The sequence below is a fragment of the Rhinatrema bivittatum genome, chromosome 9, assembly GCF_901001135.1.
Source record: "Rhinatrema bivittatum chromosome 9, aRhiBiv1.1, whole genome shotgun sequence".
Taxonomy (NCBI): Eukaryota; Metazoa; Chordata; class Amphibia; order Gymnophiona; family Rhinatrematidae; genus Rhinatrema; species Rhinatrema bivittatum.
The window spans coordinates 234331403-234353401 of NC_042623.1; the positions used below are offsets into that span (position 1 = coordinate 234331403).

General features: G+C 45.2%; 1 protein-coding gene across 17 annotated transcripts in view; it reads left to right on the plus strand.

Annotated features, from left to right (window-relative positions):
- The window catches only part of DLG1 (discs large MAGUK scaffold protein 1), an 890153-nt gene that overhangs the window by 736069 nt on the left and 132085 nt on the right, over positions 1–21999 (plus strand). For 14 of the 17 annotated variants that reach the window (XM_029615884.1, XM_029615886.1, XM_029615890.1 and 11 more), the window contains one exon: positions 11016–11057. The exons of the other annotated variants lie outside the window; for them this stretch is intronic. In XM_029615884.1, coding sequence (XP_029471744.1) covers positions 11016–11057 — 42 coding nt within the window. The remainder of the gene's footprint in view (positions 1–11015; positions 11058–21999) is intronic. 17 annotated transcript variants of the gene reach the window in all.

The window sequence follows — 21999 nt, forward strand, 5'->3', positions numbered from 1 at the left end:
ATCCACAAAAGGACATTGCCTGCTATCCCATGACTTTTTAGTTTTCTTAGAAACCTCTCATGAGGGACTTTGCAAACGCCTTCTAAAAATCCAAATATACTATATCTACCAGTTCACCTTTATCCACGTGTTTATTAACCCCTTCAAAAAAATGAAGCAGATTTGTGAGGCAAGACTTCCCTTTATTTATTTATTTGTTGAGTTTTATATACTGTCATTCGGTAGAGCCATCATAACGGTTTACAAAAATATACATTTTTCTTAGCAGTTGTGCAACAATAAAAAATAATTTGAACAATATCAGAAATAAGCATATCAAGTCCAGAGAGCATTATTAGGTTGGAAGAGGAGGGTATGCAGTTCAGGGTGAAGAGAATGTATTAAGAGGTTTATAACTGAGAGTTCAGTTGAGAGTTGGAATGATCAGACGTCTGAGGGTCAGTGTAGAATTTGCGGAACATTAGTGTTTTTAGGTCCTTTTTGAATATTTTTAGGTCGTGTTGGGTTCTCAGGAATTTAGGTAGGGTGTTCCAAAGTTTAGGTGAAGCAATTGAAAAGGCTCTTTCTCTTGTGGTTGCCAGATGTGCATCTTTGATAGGGGGAATGTTTAGGTAGCCTGAGTTATTAGAGCGTAGGTTTCTTGGAGGATTTTGAGGGATTATGTTTAGGGTGTTAAGACCTTGATGATCATTGTTTAGAATTTTGTGGATTATGGTCATTGATTTGTAAGCAATACGTGCAGTAATAGGGAGCCAGTGAAGTGAGGTCAATATTGGTGTTATGTGTTCATTTCTTTTTGTTCCTGTTAGGACTCTGGCGGCTGAGTTCTGCAGTATTTGGAGTGGTTTGACGGATGAAAAAGGTATTCCAATTAGTAAGGAGTTGCAATAGTCGAAGGTGGAGAAGATAAGAAGTTGAAGTACAGTTCTGAAATCATAGGGGTTGAGAAATGGTTTCAGGTGTCTTAGGGTTAGGAGTCTGTGGTATGCTTCTTTAGTTTTATTTGCTATGTGGTTCTTGAAAGAAAGTTCTTTATCAATGATAACTCCGAGGTTCCTGGTGTGGGTGGTAGGGAGTACAGTTATCATTTGTTTGTCAAATATTGTCAGGGGTGGCGGAATTGGATTGGGTTTTTTATCCATGAGTATTATTTCAGTTTTGTCAAAGTTGATTATGAGTTTCAGGGAATTTAGGAGATGTTTGATTGAGATAAGTAGTTCTGAGGTTTTCTTGTAGGTGTCTTCAATCGAATTTTGTATGGGAATGAGTTTTGTATGGGAATGAGGAGCGTAGAGGAAGTGTGTGATTTCATATTCTTTTAGTAGTTGGCAAATGGGGAGAAGGTATATGTTGAAAAGGGTGGCTGATGAAGCTGATCCATGAGGGACTCCGGTGTTGAGGTTGATTATTTTTTGATAGGTTGTTGTTGATTAATACTTGGTATGTTCGATCAGATAAATAGGAAGAAAACCAGCGTAAGGTATTGCCAGTTAAACCAATTTGGGATAGTCGCTCCAATAGTATACTGTGGTTCACTGTGTCAAAGGCGGCTGAAAGGTCAAGAAGAATGAGCAAGTATTTTTCACCTTTGTCAAAGCCTCTTATAATAATGTCATTTAGAGAGATGAGGAGAGATTCTATGTTTAGGTTTTTTCTAAAACCATATTGGGATGGAGGTAGGATGCTGTTTGTCTCCAGATAGTCATCTAGTTGAGTGTGAATGACTTTTTCAATAGTTTTGGCTATGAACGAAAGGTTTGATATGGGACGGTAGTTGGAAAGGATTTCCGGATCTAGGTTGTTCTTTTTAAGGATTGGTTTGATGACAGCAGATTTGAGGTATTTGGGGTAGTTGCCTTCGGTCAATGATAAATTGACAATTTTGGTGATGGTTTTTGATATGGTAGGTTCAATTGATTTGAGGGTTGTTATTGGGATGTTGTCTAATGGATGGTTGGCGGGGTTCATTTTATTTATTATAGATTGAATTTCAATGGTGGAGGCAGTGTCAAAGTTTGACCATGATGAGGTTATCTTGTTGTTAAGTTTGGTGTTCTGGTTGTTGTTGGTTATATTGAATTGGATTAGATGAGATATTTTGTTGTTGAAGAAATTAGCAAAGTCATCACTTCCATGTTTGGTGCATGAAGACTCTTGGGTGGTTTTGGTAAGTTTCTGAACTATTGCGAATAACATTCTGGGGTTATGATGAAATTTGGAGATTTTGTTGGAGAAGAATTCCTTTTTCGCATTGTTGATGATATTTTTATATTGAGCTAAGTTGTTCCGATAATTATTTAGTGTGGTAGTATTTTTGTTTTTTCTCTATTCTCTTTCTTTTTTTCTGAGTATGCGTTTGGCAGTTCTGATATTTTCATTATACCATTGGTTGTTGTGTTTGGGTTGTTGTTTAGTCTTTGTAATAATGGGATTGATGTTGTCTGCAACTTGTTTTGTGATGTTTAGCCATGATGAGGTAGCATTTTCGGAGTTAGATATATTGATGTTGTTTAATTCGGATTGAAGAGTTTTTTGTAAAAGTTCTATGTTGAATGGTGGATGGTAGGATATTTTGTTTGGGGTGATTGAGGACTTTTAATATTGAGGTTGGTATGTAAGTTAGCTTGGATTGGATGGTGGTCGGATCAGGGTATCTCTGTGGTGTGGGTAGAGAATGATTTCCAGATGTCAGTGTTGACAAAAATGAGGTCAATTGTGTGGCCTGCTTTGTGAGTTGGAGATTGGATTACTTGTTCTAGATATAGAGTTGAGAGTGCATCAATGATAGTTTGGCAGGTTTTTGAGTGAGTTGGTAAGTTGAAATGTATGTTGAAGTCACCAAGTATGATTATGGGTTTGTTGAGAGAGATGTTGTTCATAATATATTCAATTAGAGGTGAGCAGTTTTTATCGAGTGCTCCTAGAGGACAGTAAATGAGGCATATTTGAAGTTTTGGTGAATCAAATAAAGCAATTTCAAATGGTGGAGGAATGTTAGATGGGCGAAGTGTTAATTGCAGGCTTTTTTTAGATATAAGCATTAAGCCGCCACCTTTTTTATTTTTTCTGGGGATTGAAGAGGTGTTGTAATTTTGGTTGGATAGTTGGTTGATTAGAACGGAGTCTGTGTTTTTGAACCAGGTTTCCGTAATTGCAATGAAATCTGGTTTGTGGTCACTGAGTAGGTCATTGAACAGAGGGATTTTTTTAAATTATAGAACGAGTATTGATGAGTATGAATGAGAGAAGCATACAGTTTGAGAGTTGGATATGTGTGTTGTTTTTGTAGTTTATTGGTTGATTTAGTTTGTGTGGAGGTTTCAAGGATGAATGTTTCTTAGAGGATGTAGGTTGATATCTTGTTGTTCATCTTCATATATTTTTGAGATTTTGAACTGAAAGTTGATTCAGATAGCAATATGAGAGTATAGCTTGCTTTTTAAAGGCAGTTAGTGATGCAGTTTTTTGTTTTTTTTTATTTAGTGTTTGGGAGGAGCGGGTGGAGAAGGCAAGGTTTAGGAAGGAAGTGTCTTTGAGGGCTGCGATGAATGGGCTGCGCGAAGGGGCGCGCAAAGGGGCCTGCTCCTTTGGATGCGATCCTACAGCGCGCGGCGCCTGGGGTGAGTTTAAATTTAAACACCACTGATCCGGCCCCTCCTCTGACGTCAGGGGGCTGGCTTTGCTTGTCAGGTGCTGGCTTCGCTTCAAGATGGGTGGTGCTGCTGAAAGGAGGCCTTTCTGAGGCCTGTGCTGCTGGTTGCAGGCGATTTCGAGGGGGGGGGGTCGGTTTGTTAGGCTCCCTCGATACTGGTGGAGGCGTTCGGGGAGGCCCCTGCGGAGCTTGGCGTCAGTGAGATGTGAGATGAGCTTGGCAGCGCTGGATGGGTCCCCTGGGGTGAGTTTAAATTTAAACACCACTCACCCGGCCCCTCCTCTGACGTCAGGGGGCTGGCTTTGCTTATTGGCTTCACTTCAAGATGGGTGGTGCTGCTGAAAGGAGGCCTTTCTGAGGTCCGTGGTGCTGGTTGCAGGCGATTTTGAGAGGGGGTCGGTTTGTTAGGCTCCCTCGATACTGGTGGAGGCGTTCGGGGAGGCCCCTGCGGAGCTTGGCGTCAGTGAGATGTGAGATGAGCTTGGCAGCGCTGGATGGGTCCCCTGGGGTGGGTTTAAATTTAAACACCACTCACCCGGCCCCTCCTTGAGTAAGTCCATATTGACTGTGTTCCATTAAACCATGTCTTTCTATATGCTCTGTGATTTTGGTCTTTAGAATAGTTTCCACTATTTTTTCCGGCACTGAAGTCAGGCTCACTGACTTTGGTCCTTGCAGGAGAGACAGTCCCAGATAAACTTCCTGGAATTATGGGTGATCTGGTACATCCTGAAGGCATTTAGAAAGCACCTGCACAACAAAGTGGTACTAGTTCAGACCTACCATCAGGTGGCAATGTGGTTTCTGAACCACCAGGGAGGAACAGGGTTGTACATCCTCTGTCAGGAAGCAGTCCAGATCTGGTCGTGGGCCCTCAAGAACAGCATTCTTCTCCGGGCAGTGTATCTCCCCAAGACGGACAATGTCCTAGCAGACTCCTTGAGTCAGGCCTTCCAACCTCATGAGTGGTCCCTCAATCAAGAGGTAGCAAACTGCATCTTTCGCTTGTGGGGGACTCCAGACATAGACCTATTTTCTTCCCCAGAAAACAACTAAGTGGATATATTCTGCTCCCTGGACAGGGTGAACAGAGGATTGATGTTGGATGCCTTTTCGCTTCACTAGGGCACTGGTCTGCTGTACGCTTAGGGGCAGATTTTCAAATGGACACGCCAATTTTCTACATGCATGCACATGTTAGAAAATCCATGGGCTGCACACACATGCGTGCCGGATTTTATAATCCACATGCATATGTGTGGGCGGTGCGTGCAAGGGGGAGGACTTTTGCAATTTCCTCGTGGTGAAGCATTCGGGCCTTCCCCGGTTCCCTAACCCCCTACCTAAATTCCCTCCCCTTCCTACCCGCTAAACCCTACCTTTTTTTTTCTTTTTGTTTTATCTGTCACTTATACGTGTACCGGAGTTTACATGCGAGGCGAGGCCGGGCCCCTTCGAAAATTCACGCAACGTGCGCAAGGCCTAGCTGCACGCATAAACCCCGGGATTTATACATGCGGGCCTTTGAAAATCTACCCTTTACTCTCCCCTTCCACTGGTCTCAATAACACTCCAAAAGCTCCAACATGACTGAAGTACCATGATCGTGGTCTCACCTTTTAGCCTCGCCAGGTCTGGTTCTCGTTTCTACAGGAGCTGGCGGCGCGCCCACCAGTCCTGTTGGGGACTGCTCCGGACCTGATCTCTGAGGACCAGGGCAGGCTCTGCCACCCCAACCCCCCAAGCCCTGTCTCTCACAGCATGGATGTTGACCAGATAACGGTCAACATCCACGGTGGGACATTTTGAAGGTGTTTCTCAAGTCCTCTTGGAGTCCAGAAAGCCCTCCACAAGAAAATCTTACAATCTCATATGGAAGCAGTTTTCAGCTTGGTGTGTGGGGCACGGTCTGGATCCCTTCTCTTGTTCCCCATTTGAGCTTTTGGACTACCTCTCCAAGTCTGGTTTTGGACCACCTCTCCAAGTCTGGTTTGCAGACCACTTTGGTGAGGGTTCACCTTAGTACCATCAGGGTAGAGATGGTGCCTCCATTTTCACCCATCTGCTTGTGAGGTGGTTCATAAGGGGCTTGTTGCAACTTAAGCCTTCCACTCGGCCTCCAGTGGTCTCCTGGGACCTCAACATAGTACTGTCCCAGCCCATGAAGTCTCCATTTGAGCCCTTGCAATCTTGCGACCTGAAGTTCCTATCCTGGAAGGTCATTTTCTTGGTAGTGGTTACTTCAGTTTGCAGGGTCAGTGAACTCTGATGTCATAACCCCCTTATACCAAATTTTGTCATAAGGTGGTCCTACTTATGCATCCAGAGTTCCTCCCTAAGGTGGTCTCAGAGTTCCATCTGAATCAGTCCATTGTCCTGCCTTCCTTTTTTCCAAGGCCACAAGCTCATGAAGGTGAGCGGACACTGCATACCCTGGATTGTAAAAGGGTTCTGGCCTTTTATCTGGAACGGATGGCTCCTCACACCCGTCCATTCAACTTTTTGTGTCCTTTGACAGAAGCAGGGTGGGGGTCGTAGTGTCTAAGCAGACCTTATCACATTGGCTAGCAGACTGTATTTCCTTCTGCTACACTCAAGTGGGCTTGCAGCTTGAAGGTCGAGTCAAGGTTCATTCCATTCGGGCCATGTCTATTTTGGTGGCTCACTTGTGTGCCATCCCCATTCACAAGATTTGCAGGGCGGCAACTTGGAGTTCCCTCCACAAGTTTGCCTCTCATTATTGTCTGGATAAGGATGGCCAACGTGGCAGTCATTTTGGACAGTCTGTCCTCCGTAGTGTGTGTCAGCCATGAAGCCCCAACTCTTCCTACCGTGGGCCCTGTCCTTGGGTGCAGGCCTGCTCCCCTAATTTAAACACTGAATCACTACTCCTATCATTAAACAACACCGTGCTCAAAGGTTTTGACAACGGCCACAGCTACCTTCTAGAACAATAGACCTATCAGCAGCCTTCAACATGGTAAACCATTCAATACTGATTGACCGTCTCTCCAAAATTGGTGCAAATGAAAAAAATCCTACAGTGGTTCTCTTCCTATCTATCACAAAGGACCTACCAGGTGTCAATCAACAACACCCTCTCAAAGAAAATAAACCTTGACACTGGAGTTCCCCAAGGCTCCGCACTATCTGTGACACTCTTCAACATTTATCTCCTCCCAATATGCCACTTCCTCTCAAACCTTAAACTGACCCACTTCATATATGCTGATGACATCCAAATACTCATCCCAATACACAACCCGCTAGAAGACACTTAAAAAACAGCCAGTTACCTCACCAAAATAAAGCAACTACTAACCAACATGAGACTTATCTTAAACATTGATAAGACAGAAATAATCATACTGGATAGTAAGAACAACACTCCGCACCTACCACCACGCAACATAATGAATCAAAAGACGGCAATCTCCCCTGTCACCCATGCCCGCAACTTAGGAATCGTAATTGATAAGGAACTATCCTTCAAGAATCACATCACTGCAAAAATCAAAGACGGATATCACAAACTCCTAACCCTACGACTTCTAAAACCTTTCCTTTCCTCCAACGACTTCAGAACAGTCCTCCAACTACTCAGCTTCTCCAACCTGGATTACTGCAATTCACTGCTCTTCAACTTACCTCTTACCAACCTCTGACCACTCCAGATCCTTCAAAGTACAGCCGCCAGAATACTCACAGGAACAAAAAAGTACAATCACATCACTCCAACTCTCATTTCACTACACTGGCTCTCAATAAAATACAGGATTGACTACAAAATACTATCCATAATACACAAAATAATATATGAAAAACAAACAAACTGGCTAAGTGCATCCATAAAACCCTACTCACCAAAAAGAAATCTCCACTCAGCCAACAAAGGTCTATTAAAAATTCCACCTGCACGCCAAAAAGTATCTCAACTCGGAAGAGAGCCATATCCCTAGGAAGCCCCGAACTCTGGAACACCCTCCCAACCGAACTGTGAACACAGCAAAATTTGAAAACCTTCAAAAATAACTAAAAACTTAGATGTTCATCAAAGCCTACCAAAACACCCAATGACTCTGTTATAACTTCCTCCCTACCGACCCATATAAACATGTAGATCTAATCCATAGCACGTAATTTAACCTTTACAGTTCAACAACCGAACTATCTCCTTCAATAACTATCACTATCTCCTCCTCAAAGCAAGCAGCCCTCAACCATCCTTTTTTGTACATGGTATTTAAGTTGTATATTGTTTATCGTTACTAATTTCTCTCTCTCTTCCTCCTCATCCCAGTTCTGCTACCCTTGTTAAATGTAACTGCACCTTCGGGCACCTTTGTTCCAGTTTGATGTATCTACTGCATCCCCGTTTTATGTAAACCAGCAAGATATGTTTTCATGATTGCTGGTATATAAAAACATTAAATAAATAAATAAATCTTATAACAACTACTATAACTATGTTATCAAGCACGTGAATTTTTGAACACCCTGTTAAACATTGAAACTTTGTAAACCGTTCTGATGGTGAAACCGAACAACTGTATATAAAACTCGATAGCCCTAGTTGTTGTGCATGTTGGTACCTGTTCTGTGCTGCTCATGTCGGGAGCAGCCTGGAACTACATAATCACCCATGTGTGAGGACTACCATCCTGTTTGTCCTTGGACCTGTAACAGGTGTTCTCCAAGGACAGCAGGATGTTAATCCTCATGAAATCCGCCTGCCACCCCGCGGAGATGAGTTTGTTTTGGTTTATTTTATTTTTTGTGAACGTTGATATTTATTTATTTATTTATTTTATTTATTATTTTTATATACTAACATTCGATCTCAATTGAGATATCACACTGGTTTACATTCAGGTACTGTAGGTATTTCCCTATCCCCAGAGGGCTTACAATCTAAGTTTGTACCTGAGGCATATGGAGTGTAAAGTGACTTGCCCAAGGTCACAAGGAGCGACAGCAGGACTTGAACCCTGGTCTCCTGGTTCATAGCCCACTGCTTTAACCACTAGGCTATTCCTCCTCCTCCTGATATAAGACTGAAGAGGGACCCCGTGTGGACGCGTGGTTAGCGGCATGCTCAGTGTGTATGTCAAAGTTTGTAGAAACTTTGGCAAAAGTTTTCCGTGCCGGACTCCATCTGATGATGTCACCCATGTGTGAGGACTAACATCCTGCTGTCCTAGGAGAACACCTGTTACAGGTAAGCAACTCTGCTTTATTTATTGAAAAGCTTTTGTATGCTGTATAATCCTGCATTCTAAGCAGCTTACATAAAACACTTGTAATTGTGAACCCAGAAATACCTTTCCTTCAAGTTGTTATATTTCACAATGACTGAATTATTGTGAACTTGTTATACAGGTTCTAAAATGCCCTAATATACCGCGTGATACAGAAAGTAAAATGTGCAGCCAAGCCGCACATTTTACTCTCAGAAATTAACTCCTGCCCAAAGGCAGGAGTTAATTTCGGCCGGCACCTGGAAAGTGTACAGAAAAGCAGAAAAAACTGCTTTTTTGAACACCCTCCGACTTAATATCATAGCGATATTAAGTCTGAGGCCCCAAAAATTAAAAAAATCTTTAAAAAAAAATAAAAATCTGCCCACAGGTTGGAAAACGGACGCTCAATTTTGCCGGCATCCATTTTCCGAACCTGTGGCTGTCAGCAGGTTCGACAACTGACACCGGTAAAATTAAGCTTCAGCTGTCAAACCTGCTGACAGCCGCCACTTCTGCAAATAAGGAGGCGCTAGGGATGCGCTAGTGTCCCTAGCACCTCCTTTTTACCGCGGGCCCTCATTTGCATACAGAATTGCGCGCCCAGGAGAGTGGGCGCTCACCTCGGAGCACTGGCTCTCCCACGCATTTTACTGAATCGGTCCGATAGTGATGTGGATGAATGATTCTGCTTAAGTCCAATTGTGGGCATAAGACAGCAGATTCTTGTGAGCACCTTATTTATCTAAATCCACTCTATTTCCAAGAATTTGTTGAACTAACTGTTTGGGAATTTTCTGTTCTGGATTTTGAGTGGGGCACTGTGCTTTGTTTAGTTCTAATTTTTACATCACTGTAAGCCCAGCATAAGCGTGTTTGCAGAATATTTCAATTTTAAAGGAAGATATATACAAGAATGAAAAGAATGCAGTATTTCAGTGTTCTTATACTGAAGTGAGGCATAACGTATATCACGGATGACATTTTTGTTAAATTGGGTTAGCTGGATTGTATACAAGTATTGCAATAATGTCTTAGAAACAGAAATTAGTTTGGTTAGTTAGGTTTCACTCACTTCTGATTGTAATCAGAGTTGAAAATTAGCATTTAATGTTCTGTTTTACATAAATATTAGTAATGCATCGTTCAATTAAAAGTGAGTTTTGTTCAGTTATTGTTTTGTTTAACAAAACTGTTACTGGGTAATTTTTTCAATTCTTCTGATATGGGTCCCACTTAACCATACTTTGCCTTGCTTTAGTGACTGTGTTCGCATTGTTTTAAATTGGAGCATAGCATGAGAAAATAGTAGGTAGCATTCCAATTATACAAGCAAATCTTGCAGCGCATCAAATTGAGCAAAATTTAATTTAATGACTTTAATTTTGCTTTTTCAAGCCCTAGAAGCCATTCAAGGCGAATTACAAAACAAAAAAAGTCCAAATGATTACAAAAATGTTGCAAGGAGAAAAATCAAAGACAGTGATAGCAGTAGTGGTGTTTTTTTTTATAACTGATATTCTTGATTACTTCACCATTAAATGTTTTAGGCATATTGTGACATAGAAAACAGCAGAGAGACTGACTTCATCTTGTAAAATACATATTATTCACCTTGCAACAAAACTAAATATAAAATAATTCAGATGCATTTCCTTTGCAAAATTGAACTGGTTTGCTACTTGAGCAAATTCACACACATACTGTCTGTTTTCCTTTGTGAAGACAGTTTCTCCGAAAACAATCAGATTCATTAGTCACAAAAGTGGGTCATGTGGCCATGCCTGGCATCAAGCAAAATGCCATGACCCACTAGTCTGACTACTGAGCTGCTGTATTCAGAGAACTTACCTGGATTTTGCAGTGGGATATTGGAAACAGAAACCAATCAATTTTGCTTTCTGGATGGACAGCCTCTATAATAATGATCAGTGTATACAAAAGAATGTTTATATTGACTTTTAAGAAAGCATTGGCATGAATATACATCTGGAATTAGAGTCCCTGAAATCCATGATGCCTTTTTAATGACTGTGATCTTCTTTTCAATTTATTTTTGTTAATTTCTCTTGTTTTGAACTTGTTTTAATGTTTTCCCTCATATTTTCATTATGTTGCAATTTCAGAACATGTAACCTCTAATGCCAGTGATAGTGAAAGTAGTTACCGTAAGTGTTTTAAGTTCCTTGTTTTTTTCATTTAACCCCCAAATTAATGCATTTTTGTTGGTGTTTTTTTGTTTTCATATGTTTAATATATAGTATACCAAAGAGCATTAGTTAACATTCTAGGAAGAGCAACATGTTGGAAAAGCCTTCATACCAGTTGGGCATTGATATCTAATAAATTTTAAAAGCAGCAAATTAGATAGCTAAATGCAGACATCTAAAAATAATGGCTGGTCTAGATGCACAGTCTTACAGTTGAGAGCGCTGAGCTAATTTTCATTAACTATGGGGCCTATTTATCAAATTGTGATAATGTGTTAATGCTTGTTGTTAATAAATAGGCCCACTGAGATTAATGGGGACTATTTACTAACAGTGTGCATTAATGTGTTATTGAAGTTTGATATATAGGCGCCTTAGATCTTTAAGTATAAGTGATATAAATATCTTACTGGACATCTGATGTAGGTATCAACTCTAATTTTCAAATGGACATTTAAATCTCTTATACTATTGAAAATCTGTTCTCTGTGTCTTCAAACATTTATGCCCTTAAAATTTCATGTGTAGTACCTTGTAAAATTCTTTACTCTTGTACATTTTTCACATTTTGTCTTAAAAAAAAAAATCATAATACTTTAAGGTGGGAGTTTATTTCACTGATCTGCGCAGCACACTCAATTTTAATCATGAAAGAACAATTATAGAAATATTTCTAAAGTAATTACTGTAAGAATTAAAAAAAAACTTGATTGTATAAATCTTCACACCTTTGTCATAGTAAACCCAAATTAGCTCCAGTTCAAAAAAATTGCCTTAAGTTAAATAGAAATCCACAAGAATATATAATCACTTCCCTAAACAAAACTTATTTAAATTTTCAAAATTCCTAAAAAGACAACAAATCGCTCTCCCTTTTTGATGGTACCCTTCAAGCTAAATGTTAGAGCAATTCACTATGCATAAATGTTTCGGGAAGGGGCGTTGGTTTCATATGATTACATTACCCTTCAGTAACGTTTATGCAGTGTATGTAATCATTAACCGCCACTCTCCTGCCCACATATATTTTTTTTTATATTAGAGTGCTCAAAGTGCTCTATATTTTTATGAAGGAGTCTAAAATTGCAAACTCCTAAGAAGCAGTCATAGGTCTCTATAAATGGTGCGGCACAATTAATTGAATCAAACAAAAAACAGGATACTTTCCTACCAACATGGCCATGTTTCAAACTATCCGTCCTTTTTCAGGGAGTATTGGAAAGTGAATGTCCTGCTGTTTCACGTGATTTCCTTATATATTCCTAAATCTATGGTGGCTAGTTTGAAACTTTGACTGGCAGACTGAGCATGCTCAGCCTGCTGCTATCCGCGCGTCCATGCGAGGTCCACCTTCAGTCTCTTCTTTTCCACAGTGCAGTAGCCTCGAGGTTGGTGGAGCTCCAAATCCTCAAAAGTGTGTTCTGTCTTTTCGGGGGGTTTTTCTGCGAGGAGTCCTGCTTCGCATTCTGTTCCTCCATTCGGTAGGTACCCTTGGCTTTTGCCTTCGTTATTCGTGGTCTATTCTTGACTCCCGCACTATAGTGCCCATCAGTCATCAACCGCGTGCCGGCCTTTTTCGATGGCGGTGTCAGGTTTTCGACGGTGCCCCAGTGCCCGCGGACCATGTTTATCATGGATCTGCATGAGATGTGTATCCTTTGCCTGGGGGCCTTGCATGACATCCAGGGGTGTCGTTTGTGTGACCAAATGACCCCTAAAGGGCGTTGTGCGTGCCAGGATAAAATGGAGAAGATATTTGGCTCTCCAAAACCCTCCACTTCGGCTTCGTTATCCTGCATGCCCAAGGACCGCGAAGAACTATCCCCATCTCTTCCCCTGACGGTCCCACTCTCCAGTACCCCTAAGGACAGGGAGAGGGAGATCGATCCTTGGTGGTCTCTCCCCTCCCCCTACCCTCAGGGTCATTGTCCTCCTCAGTGCCGGGGAAAGACTGGGCTGAGCACCGGAAATCCAGGAAGCATCGACACAAGTCACGGTCCCACCGGTCCAGTTCTGGAGCGGCATCAGCAGCTGTCGAGCCACCATTGAGGCGGCACCGACCACCGGAGACCCCCTCATTCCTGAGGCGTTCTCCATCGGCAATGGTGCTGGGTGCCATGCCTCCTCGTGAACCTTCCAAGGATGTGCCAATGATGCCTCGTCGTCCCCCCTCCATCAGTCCTTACTACCCAGGACTTTCAGGAGGAGTTGGACCGCAGGGTGCAATCCGAGGTGCTCAAAGCGCTACAGTGTGTTGAGCTGCCAGTGCCACCGGCCCTCATACCGGTGCCCAAACCTCCGCCTTCGATGTTGGCGCCCCTGCTGGAGCGTCTGGACATCTTTCTTGGTGCCCTACCAATGCAACCGGTGCCCAAGAGGCCTCCATTGCTTCCTCGGCCATAGACGCCCTCCACCAGGAGCGATCCTGATTCCCAGGTCCTCTGCGGAGGATGAGGCCTCAGGGACCGGATGCCCATGCCCGCAGTTCCCCGGGCTGCTGTCGGTTCCTCCCGGTGTACCATGGCCGATGCCCCCCTTGTCAATGCCGCCGGTGCCCCCACGTCCTTCGTTGCCCAGGCCTACTGTTCCTCCTGGTCTCTGCCCTTGGCATCTGGGCCCTAGTGAAAAGGAAGGTCCCTATGGTCCTGTGGGGTAATGACTTCTCAGACTCGTCCTCCGAGTTTTCTGACAACCCCCTCTCAGAGCCTTCCCCTCCAGAGGAGCAGCGTCGATCTCCGCCCGAAGACTTGTCATTTGCCAGCTTTGTAAGGGCCATGGCAGAGGCCATCTCCTTCCAGCTCCTGTTGGAGGAAAATACTCGTCACAAGATGCTGGAGGTCCTCCAGTTCATCGATGCTCCAAAGGAGATTGTGGCAGTGCCAGTCCATAGCCACTGCTATTACTAGCAACAATAGCATGGAATAGACTTAGTTTTTGGGTACTTGCCAGATTCTTATGGCCTGGATTGGCCACTGTTGGAAACAGGATGCTGGGCTTGGTGGACCTTTGGTCTGACCCAGTGTGGCATGTTCTTATGGTCTTATCTTTAAGGAGTTCCTCTTTCGTATGTGGGAACACCCGGTGTTTGTTTCCCCGATAAACAGGAAGGCTGATGCGACTTATCTGGTTCAGCAAGCCATGGGCTTTGAACGGCGACACCTACCCCACTAGTCGTCGGTGGTGAAGTCCGCGCTTAAGAAGGCCAGACACTCCCGAACACACGCTTCTGCCCCTCCGGGGCACAAACACAGGAAGCTCGATGGCATAGGGAGGAAAATGTTCCAGGTGGCTATGCTGGTTTCCTGTATTGCAGCCTACCAGCTACACATGACCCAATACAACCGCAACCTGTGGAAACAGGTGTAAGAGTTTGCAGAGGGCCTTCCCCAGCAACAGCAAACGTCCCTTGCAGCCATTGCCACGCTGGGGCTTGAGGTAGGTAGACATGAGATCGGGTCTACCTATGACATTTTAGAGACCGCAGTCCGCCTAGCCACTGGTGGCGTCAGCGGCAGACAGCTTGGCTCTGGGCCTCCGGTCTCTGACCAGGTGTTCAGGACAGGCTTGCGGACCTCTCCTGTACAGGTGAGAAACTGTTTGGGGATAAGGTGAAGGAGGTCATAGCGCAGCTGAAAGATCAACATGATACTCTTCAGCAACTCTCCACCAGCCCCTCTGAAGGCCCCTCAATTGCAAGGAAGTCCTCCAGGACAGGCTCTCGTAAGCCCTTCTTCCAGCTGAAGAAGTATTTTCCTCCAGCTGCCCGTGCCCGCCCGTCTCAGTCCAGCCCCAGAGGTTGTGGCCAGCAGCAGTGAGTTCCAAGGGTCCAACCAGCCCCCCAACAGGCCCTGGCTGCTGGCTTTTGACTGGCGGCAAGGGGGCACGAGTCAAACGCTGGTTCCCCTGGCAGTCGATCCCCCAGTCGGTGACAGGCTTCTTTGCTTCGCCCGCCCTTGGGAAGCAATCACTTCGGACCATTGGGTCCTCTACATTGTCCACCAGAGCTACCCTCTGAACTTCAGCAGGCTCCCAGGGACCACTCCCCCATGTCCATCGTGGGGTACGCCCACCCAACAGGTCATCCTTCAATCAGTACTTTCCACCCTTCTAGTGGCGGACGTGGTAGAACCGGTCCCCTCCGAGCAGTGGGGCCACAGCTTCTACTCGACGTACTTCCTCATTCCAAAGAGGAATGGTAGCTTGCACCCCCATCTTCGACCTCAGGGCATTAAACCAATTTCTCAAAAGAGAAAAATTCAAAATGTTCTCTCTGGGCATGCTGATCCTGCTCCTCCAAAGAGGAGACTGGCTCTGCTCCTCAACTTAGAGGCTTACGTCCATATTACAATTGTCCCCAACCACAGGAAGTACCTCCGCTTTCTGGTGGGGATGGCACATTTTCAGTACAAAGTTCTGCCCATTGGACTGGTTTCAGCCCCACAAGTCTTCATGAAATGCTTGGTAGTGTTGGCTGCCTACCTCAGGCATCGCTCGGCCATGTCTTTCCGTACCTGGACAATTGGCTGATCTGGAGCGGGGTCCTGAATGCACTGGCCTTGACGGTTAAGACCTTACAGATATTGGGATTCGTTATCAACTTCCCCAAGTCACACCTCAGTCTGTCTCCACGGTTGGACTTTATCGGCGCCAAGTTGGATATAGCACAAGCAAAGGCTTTTCTGCCCAAGGATTGAGCGGTTGCCCTCTCCTCACTGGCTACCCTCATTCACAACAGAAAGAGGGTGCCAGCCTGTCTACTGCTCCGCCTTCTGGGCCATATGGCGGCCTCTGTCCATGTGACCCCCTTGGCCCGCCTCTGCATGAGGGACCTTCAGTGGGTCTTGCGGTCCCAATGACAACAGGCATCCCAGAATCTGGAGGTGACGGTCACGGACCCTCTTTGCCTCCCCCTGACCTGGTGGGAGGCCCTGCCCAATCTGGAAACCAGGCTCCTATTCCAGCCCGCACTGTCCTAGATGACCCTCACCACCAATGCCTCACCTCAGGGGTGGGGTGCCCACACGGATGGCCTGCATACCCAGGACCTTTTGACCGGCCGAGGCCCGCTGCCAGATAAACTTCCTGGAGCTGTGGGCAATCCGGTATGCCTTGTGCGCCTTGCAGGACAGGCTATCCTCCAAAGATCATCCTCCTCAGAACGGACAACCAGGTGGCGATGTGGTACATCAACAAGCAGGGTGGCACGAGCTCCTTCCCTCTCTTCCAGGAAGCGAAACAGGTCTGGGATTGGGCCCTTTCTAGAGGGGATGTATCTACAGGCCACCTACCTGCCGGGTCACCTGAATACGCCGGCGGACCACCTCAGCCGATCCTTTCAGCCACACGAGTGGTCCCTGAACCTGGCGATGACAGCCGACTTATTCCGTCGCTGGGGCACACCGGACATGGACCTGTTAGCCTCTCCCCACAATCACAAGGTGAGCATGTTCTGCTCCCTGATTCCGAGGAAGGACCATCTGGCCTGCGACGAGTTCTCCCTTCACTGGAGGCAAGGTCTCATGTACGCGTACCCCCCTATACCGCTCCTCTTAAAGACTCTGATGAACCTGCAAGAGGACGGGGGAACCATGATCCTGGTGGCATCCTCCTGGCCAAGGCAGGTATGGTTTCCTCTACTCCAGGACCTGACCATGAGCGCACCGGTTCTGCTGGGAATGGCTCCTGACCTCCTATCACAGAACCAGGGCATCTTGCGCCACCTGAACCTCCGGGCCCTGGCCCTCAGCATGGATGTTGTGTATGATCCTCCAGCCCTTACAGCTCTCAGATGGTGTCTCCAGGGTCTTGATTGAATCCCAGAAACCTTCCACCTGAAAATCTTACAGCTCAAAGTGGAAGCATTTCTTCACCTGGTACGGCGTCCATGGACTGGACCCTTTCTCCTGTCCACTCCCCTGCCTGCTGGATTACCTTTGGCACCTGTCTGAGTCTGGCCACCAAACCAGCTCGGTCCAAGTACACCTCAGCGTGCTCAGCACCTACAACCAGGGTGTTGCCAGGGCGCCCATTTCAGTCCAGCCACTGGTCGGGCGTTTTATGTTGGGATTGGTTTAACCGAAGTCTCTGCTTCGCCTGCCAGCAACCCCATGGGATCTCAACGTTGTCCTGGTGAGGCTCATGCAGCATCTGTCTGAGCCTCTCAAATCCTGTGTCCTGAAGTTCCTCACCTGGAAAGTTATGTTCCTGCTGGCGATCACTTCCACTCGCAGGGTCAGTGAGATCCAAGCCCTGGTCAGTTATGCTCCCTACACAAAATTCTTCCATGATCGTGTGGTACTGCACACGCATCCAAAATTTCTGCCGAAGGTGGTGACTGCTTTTCACATCAATCAATCAGTCATCCTTCCCTTATTCTCACCCAGGAGAACATGTTCTCCACATCCTGGTCTACAAGTGGGCGCGCATTTTCTACTTCGATCATACAGCGAGTCATAGACAGTCCACCCAGCTCTTTGTGTCTTTTGACACCAATATGCTGGGAGCAGCAGTGGGGAAGCAGACCCTATCCAGCTGGCTAGCGGATTGCATGGCCTTCTGCTACGAGCAGGCAGGCCTCTCCAGTTGGTTGGCAGGGTTAAGGCTCACTCTGTGCGGGCTATGGCGGCGTCAGTGGCCAATCTGCGTGCGGTCCCTGTCGCCGAAATTTGCAGGGCTGTGACTTGGAGTTCTCTCCACCCTTTCGCGGCTCACTACTGCCTCAACAGGGATAGTCGCCAGGACAGCGCTTTTGGCCAGTCTGTCTTGCACAATCTATTCCAGTCCTGAACCCAACTAACTTTCATCGTGCTCTCTCTGGGACCAGACCGCTCCTGTTCCCCACAGCGCCGCAGTTGTGTTGTGCCCATTGGCACCTTGTTCAGCTACTGTGGGTCTCTCTGGTTGAATGGAGCAGTCTGGAGCTCTGTAATCACGCACATGTGAGGGCTACCATCCTGCTTGTCCTAGGAGAAAGCGCAGTTGCTCACCTGTAACAGGTGTTCTCCTAGGACAGCAGGATGTTAGTCCTCAGGAATCCCTGCCGCCTCCCCACGATGTTGGGTTCACCTTCGGTTTGTTATGTTGTTTTTTCTCGCTCGTATTTTGCTATATTATGAGACTGAAGGTGGACCTCGCGTGGACGCATAGATAGCAGGCTGAGCATGCTCAGTGTGCCAGTCAAAGTTTCTAGAAACTTTGAAAAACGTTTTCCATGCTGGGCTCCATTGGATGATGTCACCCACATGTAAGGACTAAAATCCTGCTGTCCTAGGAGAACATCTGTTACAGGTAAGCAACTGCACTTTCCAGTCTGCCCGGAGACCTGGGACTGTGAAGAAGATTCACTTTCAACAGGAGACTGATCCTAAGCGCAAAGCATAAGCAACAATGGAGTGTTCAACTAGAAGAAAATGATTATCTTTGAGTGGCCCAGTCAAAGCCCAGACCTGAATCCAATAGAAAATCTATGGCAAGACTTATTTAGTCTACAGACAATCCCTGGCCAACCTGAAAAAGCTTGAGCAAGTCTGCCAAAAAGAATAGGCAAAAACTTCACCATTCCATTGTGCAAAATTTGTAGACACTCATCCTAAATAACTCATGGCTTTAAAGCTGCAAAAGGAGTTTCAGCAAGTACTGAATCAAGGACGGTGAAGACTTATGCAATCAAGAATTTTTGTTTTTTTTCTATTTGCTTTTGTAATATTTCTATTTGTTGGCATTCAGATAGGTGTATCCACGACCAGTGGGTTATGCACCTCTACCAGCAGATGGAGGAGCAAAGCTGACATCACGGTATATATTTATAAGTGCCAAAAAGTGGAATATAAATAAATATATACCCATGCACTGACATCATCCCACCAGTATTTTCCGTCTCCAGCAAATGGTGGACATGCATATCCCTACTGGGGTTGCATGAAGTTTTTTTATAAAAGGAGAAAAGAAAAGTTTATAGCCCTGCTCTCCTATGGTGATACCTTATGGTCACTCCCTTAGTCGAGTTTCCTGAGGTGAAGTTGGAGCCTTCCCCAAGATGGCCTTCGTCTGGTAGCTGGTTTTTGCCAGCATGGACTTAGCTGTAACAAAAAAAAAAAAAAAAAAAACAGCTAAAAGGCAAGCGGGTGCAGGAAGCCAAGCGTGGCGGTGAAGGTGGCAGTGAAGGTATGTGCTCTCTCTCCCCGCAGCCAGAGCCAACTCTGTACTTGGCTAGGACAGGCTGAACTCAGGTAAAGAGTAATTAAAATATATATATTAAAAAAAGGGGGAGTTGATTTTAGGGATTCCTCCCCCCCCCCCCCCAATCCGGTCTCTGTGCTCGGCACACTGATCCAATGTCCGTTCCCACCTCCAAGGGAGCTTGAGGGACTCAAGCAGCTTGGAGGTTGAGCAGCTTTCTGGGCTAGGCCCCACTCTCAGGCTTACATTTTTTGCCACTTGGTAGGCCGCAGCAGTGTTTGCATGCTTTTTCTCTGCACATAAAGCTGCCCTCTTCAGGTACCTCTGTTTATGCTTGCATGCTCAGCTATGCATCTAGTTGTGTGTCTGGGGTGCATAGGGCCACCTACCTGGGTGCTCAGTTGTACGCGTAGAGGCATCTAGTTGAATGCACAGTGGCGCACTTCAGAGCACCTATTTTTTTGCAAGCACCTATTGCAAGCACAGCTGGGCGCACACTTCTCAGACACCTGTTTTGAGCGTGCTGTCAAATGACTATGGCACTGATAGAAAAGAAACCTAAGCACCTTACTCTTTGTGCTCTTTGTCATATTCAGGCATCTCAGCCTGGCGTTCCCTCTAACTTGTGTCATTACTGTTTGGAGGCTCAGGAAGACTTGTCTCTGTCTGATTTTGCTACGCCTGGTCCTTCCCAGCAAGATGCAGGAATGGAAAAAAAGCTGCCAAATGTTTTGCCTGGAAATGGGGCTCTCCTAACTTGTTCATCAGTGGGGGGAGGTAGTTCAGTGGACACAGGACCGATGCCCCCTGGTTTTGGCATGGACCCCTCTGCCTTTTCTTGGGTAGGGACCTGGATGGCACGGATGATGAAGCCGATCCTTACTCCCTGGAGGATGGGGAAATTCCTCTGAGACTGAAGTTACCACCTCTGATTTCCCAGACACTGAAGATGCTGGGGGTACGGGCTGATTCAATGTCTGAGCCAAAGAAAGATCCCATTTTTATTTCTTTGCGTAAAGCCTCTTGTTTCTTCCCTATTATGGAGGCTATTCAAGAATTGATTGATCTTCACTGGGACGCCCCGGAAGCTAATTTTTTTTTTATTGAATATTTTATTAAGATACAACAGCATTAAAATAGCTTGGAGTACATAGACCAAAATTATTACACTGAAGAACCATATCACAATGAAATGAAACAGAGAACACAAAATAAAATATCCTCCAAAGTCCTGCAATTATCAGATATCCCCAATGTAAGAAAAGCAAGAAGGATAAACTGTACCCGTTCCTAAAAGTACATTTCGTATCAATTTAATGTTTATCAGAAACCCCCTTCACCCCCCCACCTCCCCTCCGGAAGCTAATTTTAAAGGGGGATGAACCTTGGAAGAGCTGTACCGCTTGGATCCGGCTGCGAGAGAGCAGTTGCACTTTCCAAAAGTGAATACGCTTGTGTGTGGAGTCACCAAGCAGATAACTATCACCGTAGAAGGGGGAGTGGCATTGAAGGATGCACAAGATAGAAGAATTGAGGCCATCTTTAAGCAGGCTTTTGAAGCAGTGGCAATGAATTTGCAGATAGCTTCTTGTTGCTCCCTGGTGGCTCTCTCTTAAGAACATAAAAACATGCCATACTGGGTCAGACCAAGGGTCCATCAAGCCCAGCATCCTGTTTCCAACAGTGGCCAATCCAGGTCATAAGAACCTGGCAAGTACCCAAAAACGAAGTCTATTTATTTATTTATTTATTTATTTATTTATTTAACAGTTTTCTATACCGACATTAAAATACACATCATATCGGTTTACATTATAACAGCAGGTAGAAAGTACATCGAACGGGGAGATGGGGATGGAGAACCAGCAGGAACAAGAGTTAGAGGGGCTCTAACAGGGAGCCCGAGGCAATAGTTAAAATAGAAAAGGGGGAGGGGGGAGGAAATGGGAGCTATTTACATAGGGAGAGTTGGATGGGTGAAAAATTAGGGGGCTTATATATTTCATGTTACCGTTGCTAGTAATAGCAGTGGCTATTTTCTAAGTCAACTTAATTGCAGATAATGGACTTCTCCAAGAACTTATCCAATCCTTTTTTAAACACAGCTATACTAGCTGAACTAACCACGTCCTCTGGCAACAAATTCCAGAGTTTAATTGTGCGTTGAGTGAAGAAGAACTTTCTCCAATTAGTCTTAAATTTGCCATATGCTAACTTCATGGAGTGCCCCCTAGTCTTTCTATTATCTGAAAGACTAAATAACCGATTCACATCTACCCATTCTAGACCTCTCATGATTTTAAATACCTCTATCATATCCCCCCTCAGCCGTCTCTTCTCCAAGCTGAAAAGTCCTAACCTCTTTAGTCTTTCCTCATATGGGAGCTGTTCCATTCCCTTTATCATTTTGGTCGCCCTTCTCCGTACCTTCTCCATCGCAATTATATCTTTTTTGAGATGCGGCGACCAGAATTGTACACAGTATTCAAGGTGTGGTCTCACCATGGAGCGATACAGAGGCATTATGACATTTTCCGTTTTATTCACCATTCCCTTCATAATAATTCCCAACATTCTGTTTGTTTTTTTGACTGCCACAACACACTGAACAGACGATTTCAATGTGTTATCCACTATGACGCCTAGATCTCTTTCTTGGGTGGTAGCACCTAATATGGAACCTAACATTGTGTAACTATAGCATGGGTTGTTTTCCCCTATA